Below are 10320 nucleotides of genomic sequence, written 5' to 3' on the forward strand. Positions count from 1 at the left end.
AAATGCAACTAAAGAAGCAGCCCCACAAAAATGAGAATAGCTCAACTTGGAAAACTCTCCTGCAGCCCATGGGAGCCTGGTACTGCTACAGGCAGTTAGATCTCGAATTGCGTTGGGTCTGTAGCTTCTAGGTAGGCCTTTGGAGGCTACAGCACCCAGGACTTCTGGCTGGAGAATGCCATGAGTCGTCTTCCCTTCAAAGAAAGGAGGGAAAGAAGCAGGCTGGAAGTAAAGCTCTGGAAGAAAGAGGAAGAAGAGGGCCATTTTCTTATTGGCCTGACACTTCCCAGTTGTTGCTGACAGTCTAATCCCATTGGTCATTCAGGCATCCGTTCGAACATCTCCTGGACGCCCACTGAGTGCCAGGCAGATTCAGAATCTCCAGGGGGCACATCCGACGGTGGAAAGCCAGTGACGGTCCCTCAAGGATCATGGGATCAAACCCTGGCAACTTAGTGCGCCCCGGGACGGGCGTGTGTCTGTCTCCGAGGGAGCGCGCTGCACGGATGCGCCCACATCTTGCGCCCTCTCTGCCCGCGCGACCGGCCGGTTGGTGCCGCGGTGGGTGAGCAGGAAGGAACCGGCGGCCCTCCCCCGGCACCTCTCCCGGCGTGGCTAGAGGCCTACGGGAAACGGCGCACCGACCCACCGACCGGGACTCTGGGACCTCCCGCGTGGGGGCGCTCGCAGGCCGACCCGACGGAAAGGCAGGGCCGGGTGCGCGGGCCCTCCGCGATTCCGCGGGAGAAAGCCGGCGGCGGACTTCCGCGGCTTCTTAACCCGAGGCCGAGAGCCTGGCCCCCTCACCTGGATGCCCAACGCTCCGCGCCCCGCAACCCCTTCCCAGGCAAAGGGTCCCGCTGTCCCCTGCCAGCCTGGGAGGGAGCGCCGCGCGGGCAGGAAGGGCTCCGCGACCGCGGGCGGGGACGGAAAACCCCGAGCCGGGCCGAGCGTCGTAGGCAGGCGGGCTGCGCCCGGGACCCGTCTCAAGTCCCACTCGGCCCTGGCGCCACCCCGGGCCGATTCCCCGAGTTTGCCGGCCTCCAGACCAGCCCCGAGCCCTAAATTCTCGCTCTTCGTTTGAGCAAGATCCCCTGTGAGCCCGCGGCCTCCAAACCGTTTGCTCGAGAGAGCGCTCCAGGCCGCCGCGTGGGTCCGGAGCAAAAGGCCGGCAGGGCGGAAGGGCAGCGGCGGCCCCCGCGGGATCCTGCTGCTAAAGTAACAGCCCCGGGCCGTGCCAGCCACGTGCGGTGCAGGCGACGCCACGATTCGCGCTGTTTCACGACAGCGGCCACCCGAAGCCCAGTGCCCTGCATCCGCTCCCGGGCTCGAGGCGCCGCGGGAACCGTCTTCAAAAACGGAGAATTCCTGCGAGCGGAATTCCCGGACCCTGACCTGCCCCAAACGTCGGCCAAAACAGAAAATAGTGGGGTGCGGCGGGGCGTGGAGGGGGTTTGGTTGCAGAGGGCAGGCGGAGGCGAGGCGATGCGAGCCCGCTTTCAACGAAACGAGAGCGAGGCCCAAGCAGCAGGCCAGGTCTGGGCGAGCGTGCGCGGGAACCCGGCTCTGCAGCCGCGGCCCGCCCACCCCTGCTTCCGCAGCCCCAACCCCAGCCCCGACGCCCCAGAGATTCAGAACCGCCGGGAAGGCCTGAGGCGGGCGGCGCAAGGGTCCTTGTCTGCCCAGCGTATTTCTGCGGTCTGTATAGGCTGGAAAAATAAAGAGAAAAGTTCTGGTCCTCTGGTTTGGCACCGAACCTCTGCCCCCTTCTCTGCTGGTCGTTGGAACTAGCCAGCTAGCATTTCCTTCCCCTTAGCACCCTCTTCCTTCCGAAAAGCTCCAACTCAAAGTGAGGGGAGCCCTTGGGAGGCTGGTTCCTCTGTTTTCTCCCTTTCCCCGAAAGTCCCAGGAGTAGGCCATGTGCCACCCCTGGGATGGGCAATGGGTGCCATCTGCAGGTGCCCAGCCCCAGATTGTCCCTGACGAAGAGTCAGGACAGGGGCATTTGGTCAGTGTGGGCTTATTAAAGAACACCCATCCATACCTGCTGCTGCCTTCCAGACAGTCTATCCCAGGGGACTTCCAGCCTACTTGGAGGTGAAAGAGACACTTCAATAAGACCCAAATTTCCAGAGGTCTACCAAAGTTTTCTCCTCTGCAGCCATGGAGCTTCTCCGATTTGTGCAGGACTCGGTCTTAGGGGAGGAATAGATTGCATATTTCATAGATTCCTTGGATGGGTTGGAGGGGGCGGCAGGGGAGGTAGACCCAAGGCATCTGGCACCCTCGGGCTCTCCAGTGGCTGCTCTGAGCACTGGAACCTGGGGCTGAGATTGCCTTAGGGTCAGGCTTGTGTCTATCAAGTCCTGGAAGACCCAAACACCTGCCAGTTGCTCTATCCTGTGGGGCAAAGGCTGGTAGGGAGGAATGCAGAGTGTAAAGAGGCCCTAGCTGACCTCAATAGCCATTTTTAGGGCAGGCACTCAGGTGCCACCGTTAGCAAGAGGTTTTAGCCCAGACCTGCTAGAACCAGTTTCCTACAAATATGGAGAAAGGGAGAGTGGCATATGGACATATATGCATGCATTGGGTAATGGTGATACAGGATTTCTGTGCTTACTCTTTTCATATGACACACACTGTATTATCCAAGATGGCAGGTGCCACGGGTGTACTCCTGGCAGGTCTGACTCTTGGGCTCAGCACCCAGAGGCCAAGTACTAGAAAGGACAGTAAGTTTGAAGCTCCAGAAAATCTGCCTTAGCTGAACATGGGCAGGACCCAGTCCCACAGGAAGTTTAATCTTGCACTTCCAAGGGGCCATGGAGGGGCATATTCCCAGTAGAAGCTGTGGCTGAGGGTGCAGTTTACCCACCTTTTCAAGGTTAGTATTCTTAGACTCACTCCAGCAACAGGGACCTGAAAGATCACACTAGGCCTCTCCTAATAGTGGAGAGAAGGAGGCGGAACAGGCTGTAAAGTGGCCCAGAGTCTCATGCCAAGAAGTTACTGCCCAGTCCCACTCGCCTGCGCCAGACCAGGGAGCTCCCCCACAGCTACAGCCTGATCATGCGGTGGCCATCGCTGGGACCTGCCTACCAGTTGTTAACCCTGTGGCGAGAAAGGGGTCTTGGAAAGAGTAGGTTGCCCTTTTTTGGGACCAGTAAGGTGGGCTCTGAACCTCACTGCAGCCAGGGATATGTATTTCCCCGTGTTTTCCAGAGTCCTCTAAGCCCAACTCTGAGGTGAACTCTGTGTGGCAGGGCACAAGACTCTGGATAAAGTGGCCTGGACACAGCAGGGCTCCTCCCAGCAGACAGATGCAGGCTCTGAACATGCCACCTGAACTTTTGCAGGGAGCTGTTCCTGCCACTGGTTTGAAACATACTTTGATAACCCTGTGGTCTCAATACACCTGGACAAGCCCCCAGAGGCAAAAGTCTTAGGGAGACTTGGGTTCCACTCCTTCATGCCTGCAAGTCCCTCAGAGGACTGCTAGAACGCTAGAGCAGGGAACTTTGGGAAATATTGGCAAGGGTTAGACGAATAAATAGGTGCCTTGCTCAAAAACACCAAGCAAAGTCAAAACCTGAACCTTGGGTTCTGGACCCCCCATTCCAGTGTTCCTAGCACCAACTTCCGAGTAAATTTAAAGGGGTAGGAACCGAGAAGCGTGACCTAGACTGAACAGTCCTAAACTGAATGCCGAGCCCAGGCTGTTTTGGCTCGGGTCCTGGCACTGGGAACCAGCGAGACTCCAGCCTCCAGGCGAAGCGGAGGTGGAAAGGACCACTCAGTGAAGGATCTAACCCCGGGGCTTTTCAAAACCGTAGAAACAGCCACAACACCCCCCTCTTCCACTCCAGCTCTCCCATCTACTCGCCTGCCCTTCTCACAGAGAACCAGCAGCACGTGTTTACATACGCGCCCTGACAAAGATGTAAAAAAGGCAAGATTCCCTTTTTAAGCCCCTCATTCCGGAGCTCAGCGACCCGGTTCTCATGTTGGAGTTGGCCAGAGCCGAGTCGGAGTAGAGAGGCCAGAAGGTGGGGGATCTTGCCTCCACTCGGTGCTCCCCGACCACCCACGGGGGAAGCGCCACGAATTCAAGATTTCCTGCCCTCGCCTTCCCGTGGGCAGACCACCGGCGCTGCCCACCGGAGTTAACTTCCGTAGAGGCCTCACGGAAGTGCCGGGCTCATTTCGGGAGGTGGGACCCGTGGGGTTAAGTCTGTGTCCCCGCCCAGCGAGAAGCAGAGAGCGCTCAGCAGGGCGGTACCGGCCGCGGGGCAGCCGGCCCGGCTAGGAGACGAAGGAAAGGCGGGATCCTCCAAGAAGTAGATTATCAGGCGTCTGCCTGTGGCCACTGCCAAATTTTCCCCACTTCCCTCTCTTACTCCCTCCCCCTTTCCCTCGCAGACCGGTCGGGTCCCGCGCTCCCAGGATGGGGGTGGAGCACTGTCAGCAGGAAAAGTCAAATCTTTGAGGGGCGCCCGAGAGCATCCAAACTCTTCCACCCCACTGGTCGGCTCCTGGGCACAACCCACCCGGCAAACAGCTGCCCCAGGAGCGGCGTGATGACCCAGGGGGCATCCGGAGAGGCCTTGAGAAAAGCTGCCCAAAGTTTCTTCCCCCTCGTGGCTCCCTCCGCCCCTCTCCCTCTCCTTCTTCCCGGCACCCCCTTAAACAGTCCTCCGCCTTCTCTTCTCCCCTCTTCCCTCCCCACATAGTCCTCCCCTTTTCTTCTCCTCGCGGCTCCTCTCCGCCCCCCCACCCCACCCCGATCCAGCACCTTCCTTGCTCTTTGGGCGTCCGCCCCGTCAATCACCGCCGCCGCCAGCCCCAGCCCGGCCCTCACCTCCTCCCAGGCTCTTGGAGAGCCTCCGGCTCCTGTCTCGGGCCGCCCTCCGCTCTGCTCAGAGCCCGGCGATCTGTCAGCGGAGCGGGCCGGGGGGAGCCGCCTGGCCCGCCGGGGCTCGGGTTACCAGTGACTGACAGCGTCTCCATGGCGAATAATTTGACTCCGACTATTGTCTGGCGCGGGCAGGCCCCGGGTCAGATAACCAGACCAATCAGGGCTCGGGCCGCAGCGCCTCATGCCCGCTTAGAATAATATTATTAAAAAAGCAGCTAGCAAGCTAGACGGGAGGGAGAGAGCGAGAAGCGAACGAGGGAGCGGCGGGCGGGAGGGCGGGAGGGCGCGGAGCATGCGGAGCGGCGCCGCGGGCGGCCCCCGGGCTTGGACGAGGGCGCTGGCGAGGCGCGCGGCCGGCGGGGGCGCGGAGCGGCGCGGGACCCACGGCGCGCGCGGGGACGTACTGCAGTGACTCCGAGTTCGCCGGGAGCCAGCGCCAGGCCAGGGGCCCCCAGTCCGCCTCTTGGCTCAGGACGGTCCGGCGGGGAGGCGCCCATGCCGGACCGCGCGGCGCGCTGAGGGCGCGCGGGCGGGCGCGGGAGCAGCCGGCACCATGTCCATGCTACCCACCTTCGGCTTCACGCAGGAGCAAGTGGCGTGCGTGTGCGAGGTGCTGCAGCAGGGCGGCAACATCGAGCGGCTGGGCCGCTTCCTGTGGTCGCTGCCCGCTTGCGAGCACCTCCACAAGAATGAAAGCGTGCTCAAGGCCAAGGCGGTGGTGGCCTTCCACCGCGGCAACTTCCGCGAGCTCTACAAGATCCTGGAGAGCCACCAGTTCTCGCCGCACAACCACGCCAAGCTGCAGCAACTGTGGCTCAAGGCACACTACATCGAGGCGGAGAAGCTGCGCGGCCGGCCCCTGGGCGCGGTGGGCAAGTACCGCGTGCGCCGCAAGTTTCCACTGCCGCGCTCCATCTGGGACGGCGAGGAGACCAGCTACTGTTTCAAGGAGAAGAGTCGCAGCGTGCTGCGCGAGTGGTACGCTCACAACCCCTACCCCTCACCCCGCGAGAAGCGCGAGCTGGCGGAAGCCACGGGGCTCACCACCACGCAGGTCAGCAACTGGTTCAAGAACCGGCGGCAGCGCGACCGGGCAGCCGAGGCCAAGGAAAGGTACGAGTAAGTAGAGCTTCCACACCAGCTTCCCCAGGGCTCGAGGGAGAGGGGGTCCCGGGACGTCTAATGAGACCCTGGAAAGGTCTGAACTGGGCCCCTGGTCTCAGCCAGGGCCTTGCTGCAGCCTGATCTAACCCGAACTGCTCTTTCGGGAGACCAGGAGATCAGAAATTTGTCTAAAGCGGGCAAAGCAATCGGGAAGTCGTCAACTAATTCCCTTGTCGCTTGTGCGCAAACATGGAAAACTGCGAGCCTCGGGGTCAAGGCAAGATAGTAGGCCTGGATTCCAGGCATGGGGGGCAGGTACCGCAGGCAGAGCCTGATAGTTCTCCGAAGGTCGGAGGGCTGAGGGGTTTGGCGAGGACTATCGGGGTTGCGGTTTTAAGACTGCGTGCGAGAATTCACCAGCTCTTCCTGGAACTTTCCGTCTGCCTCACTCAGCAGCACCAGGCCGTGTGATTAGGGGTCAGTACTGGGATTGGAACTTGCCTGATACAACCTGAATGTAGAGAGGCCTAGAAGAATGTTCCTTGTCTGGATAAGGGGGTTGATAGGGAAAGCCTTTTATCCCGCATTGAAAGGACCAAGAGGCAAAAGGCTTGGGGAGGAAGTGTCAGTTCCCGGAGAGAAGAAAAACACATGTCCCCTCTTCTGCCTTGTTGGACCCAGCAGCCTTTCCCTGGATTGCCAAGCCTTTAGCTCCTCTCTCTCTCTGGCAGGTAGGTCGGTAGATCTAGGGTGAGCTAAGAGCAACAGAAGGGCTGGGAGTCACTCGTCCTCAGGGAAACCGGGACTTCCTAAACTAGACTTGCAGTTGACAATGAGGCCCCCGTGGCTTGGGCCTCTCAGAACCCCAGATCTGGAGGAGGAGATGGGAGATAAACTGCGGGAACAGACTCCAACCTAGTGTAACAGCAAAACAAGACATCTGGGGTCTGTGGTACTGGGTGTGTGCAGCCCAGAGTGGGGGTGTGAACAGTGTAATCTGAGGTGGGGAGGAGGCTTCCAGCTGACCCTGGTCTCTAAGACCATGAGGTTGGGGTAGCCACAGTTGTAAGGATTCAGCTGCCAGCCCTGTGGAAAGTCCTCTTCCAGGAAAACAGAAAGAAAAGGCCGTTGAAAAGCCAGTACAGAGAGAATCTACCTAAGAATTCAAATTTCCAAATCTGGGTGAGGGGCTGTTGGTGAAAGACCCTGCCTCTGCGGGAGGGAGTTCTCCCTGTGGAGGTCCCCCTCCATCCAGACTGGCATGTATCCAGAATCCTGAAGAACTAAGTGCGCAGGCCAGGGCCCAGGTGAAGGCGGAAGAGTCTCTCAGTTTCTGGTATGGTGGGAGAATCTAGGCCAGGATTAGCAACCGTCTTCCCTCTCTCTTCTCTCAGAAGCCACCCTCCATACCCCCAGCCTCAGGCCCCAGCCGAAGCTTCCACTGTGCCACCTGGGAAAGGGCACCTTTGCACCCTTCGGGCCTCGATCCGTAGGCCCCACAGGGAAAACTCCTAACGCGGCCCCGACAATTTGGAACTAGAGGGAAAAGACCCTTAGCTCTGGAAACCTGTCCCTCCGACAGAGATTTCCCTCAGGCAGAGGAAAGCAAAGGGAGATGAGGACCTGTGTGATTTCTCAACCTCAAGTCCTCAAGTGGACCCTCAGCCTAGAATCTAGGGTTCCTGACTCTCCTGGACCCAGTTCTCCGCAACAAACCCTGGCTTTGTGTTCAGCCAGGAGTGATCTGAAAATCCAGGCACCTTCTCTTCCTCCCTGTCCTTCTCGGGGACATGAACCCTGCTCCCCTGCCCCTCTGCTCTAGCCACTCAGTGGGCGCAGGCAGGGAGGGCAGACACACGGAGAGCAGAAAGGTACTCCTGAGATTAAGAGCTGGAGAGGTGGGGAGACAGAAATGATCCTGGGAGAAAGTATAGAGAAAGAAATCGGGTCTGGAGAGACTAAGAGAACCAGCGCCCAGACCTGGAGGAGAAAATGGTAGAAACCGAAAACACCCGCAGGCTGCGCGCGGCGGCTCTGGCTCCCGGCGACACTGTGCCGGTCGGCCTCGGTTTCCCCGCTGACCCCGCTGCTTTGCTCCTGCTCTTGCAGGGAGAACAGCGAGAACTCCAACTCTAACAGCCACAACCCGCTGGCGGCGTCCCTGAACGGCAGCGGCAAGTCGGTGCTAGGCAGCTCTGAGGACGAGAAGACGCCGTCCGGGACGCCAGACCACTCGTCGTCCAGCCCCGCGCTGCTGCTCAGCCCGCCGCCGCCCCCGGGGCTGCCGTCCCTGCACAGCCTGGGCCACCCTCCGGGCCCCAGCGCCGTGCCCGTGCCCGTGCCGGGCGGAGGCGGCGCGGACCCTCTGCAGCACCACCACGGCCTGCAGGACTCCATCCTCAACCCCATGTCGGCCAACCTCGTGGACCTGGGGTCCTAGAGCCCCTTCTGCCTCGACGCGCTTGCCTTCTGGCCTGGGCGCTGGGGACCCAAGAGGGACCGTGTCCGAAGGGCGGGCCACGCCGGCGGCCCCACCAGGTACTGAAAGGCCCGCGCGCTGAGCGGGCAAGAACTGCCGGCCCGGGTAGGACGGATAGGCTCTTCGGTTTAGTCTTTGTTCGGGATTTTTTTTTTTCCCCAACAAGTTGCTTTGGCGGTCCTTTGGGGGCCGGGCCGGGTCTTGAACCAGGGAAGGGAATAAATTATACACCATTCTCCTACTCCTTCTCTCTTACCCTGCCTTCTCCCCTCTTCTCTCTCTTCCTTGGCCCTCCCTGCTCGTTCGATCTTCCTCTTCCTTCCCCTCCTTCTCGTTTCTCCTTCCCCTTCTTCTTCTTTCCCCCTTTTCACCGTCTGTCTCCCTCTGTGCCTCTTGCCGCCTCTCACAAGATTTGTGTTGCCCCGTCTGTTTTCTGTTTTTCTGTCTCCTCTCCGCCAGCCTCTTGCGCCTCGCAAGCTGTACCCCTCAGTGTTTCTCCTTGTGCCTGGCCACCTATGTGCCCTCCACCTATCCCTCACTTTCCTAGGGTGGGAGTGGGACGGGAAAAAGCAAAGGAAAAACAGGGCCTTTGAACCTGGGCTTTCTCCAGAGGCCCTTCCCCGAGGTGTCAGCTTTGCACCCAGTAACTTAAGTGAAGGAGAACGGGCCAAGGAGCAGAAGCCCCTGCACGCACCCTTGCCTCCAGCCCCTCTGTCTTGGTGAGGCCCCGCCATGATCTCCTATTCCTCCCCGGACAGTGGCCACCCGGCTCCAAGCGGAGCGTGCCTCCGGAGCTGCGGACTTGCCATCTCCCTGTTATGCCCTCATGTGAATGTTCTTCGGGAAATATTTCTGCTTTTATTTTATAATAAAATTAGAAATCATAAATATAAATATGGATATATACCACGAGGCCTGCCAGCCGGACGTGCAGCTGTGTCTGATTTCCCTACAGGGACTCAACACCCCGGGTGGACCGTTCTGGGCAGCCATGCCCGGTAAGTCCTGGAAACTGGGAGATACCTTCCCACATACACAACCTCTATCAATAGCCAAGTGAAGGGACTGAATACTCTGAAACTTCCTGCCCCAAAGCCCTCTGTCTCTTTTCTTGTCCCAGAAGCTCCCCGCAGGAGTGAGGACGGGGCAGTTGCTCTTGGGAACTCCTCTGCCCCCACCAGCCCAGCTGCGTCCTCAGCCGACTCTTTCTTCACCTGGGAATGGGGGTAGGAAATGAGGGGCTGTGTGCAGAATGTGGGTACCTGTGTTTGAAGATGCCAAGGCTGGGGAACAAGTTGGGCCGTGGAGTTTTCCTAAAGGGCGGACTCCTTAGCGGTGATCGCAATGCCCAGAACCAGGTGGAAGGCACTGGGCAGATTCGCTGGACCAAAGGGCAGCCGCTGATCCAGCCATAAAGCCAGGATCAGGCGTGTGGCCGTGGAGCAAAGGTCTCCGTACTTAGAAATCTGTTGGTTTGGTGTGGAGACGAAGGGGCTTGGAGAGGAGGGGAGTCCTGGAAACTGGACAAGCCCGGCTCTTGGAACGCATGTTCTGAAAGGGAACAAGCAGATGCCAGGGCTTGGCTGGTCAGATAGAGGAGTCCCTGCCATGCGTGGTGCCTCTGCGGCCATAAATTAACCTGCACTGCCCCCTCACCTCTCGGGGATCCAGCTTCCCCGCGCCCCATTCAGCAACACGTCTAAGCCGGTCCTGGCATATCTGAAGCAGGCGGGACTCCTCACCAGGGAAGTTGTGGCTTTTTCGCGTCAGGTCTTGTGGGGCTGTTGGAACGACACACTTGCCTCCTCTGTGACCAGGACAC

General features: G+C 59.8%; 1 protein-coding gene across 2 annotated transcripts; it reads left to right on the forward strand.

Annotated features, from left to right (window-relative positions):
* The first annotated feature begins 4881 nt into the window (after positions 1 to 4881).
* Positions 4882 to 9392, forward strand: SIX2 (SIX homeobox 2). Of its 2 annotated transcripts, none has more exons than XM_055400501.2 (2): positions 4882 to 6034; positions 8129 to 9392. In XM_055400501.2, the coding sequence occupies exons 1-2, from the start codon at positions 5469 to 5471 to the stop codon at positions 8457 to 8459; spliced, it is 897 nt and encodes a 298-aa protein (XP_055256476.1). In that variant the 5' UTR covers positions 4882 to 5468; the 3' UTR covers positions 8460 to 9392. The 2 variants fall into 2 exon arrangements, with proteins under 2 accessions (XP_055256476.1, XP_055256478.1); XM_055400503.2 differs by having other exon boundaries at positions 5179 to 6028.
* Positions 9393 to 10320: the final 928 nt, after the last annotated feature.

This window comes from Moschus berezovskii, chromosome 11, assembly GCF_049115385.1.
Source record: "Moschus berezovskii isolate FMDL1 chromosome 11, NW_MosBer_1.0, whole genome shotgun sequence".
NCBI classification, from domain to species: domain Eukaryota; kingdom Metazoa; phylum Chordata; class Mammalia; order Artiodactyla; family Moschidae; genus Moschus; species Moschus berezovskii.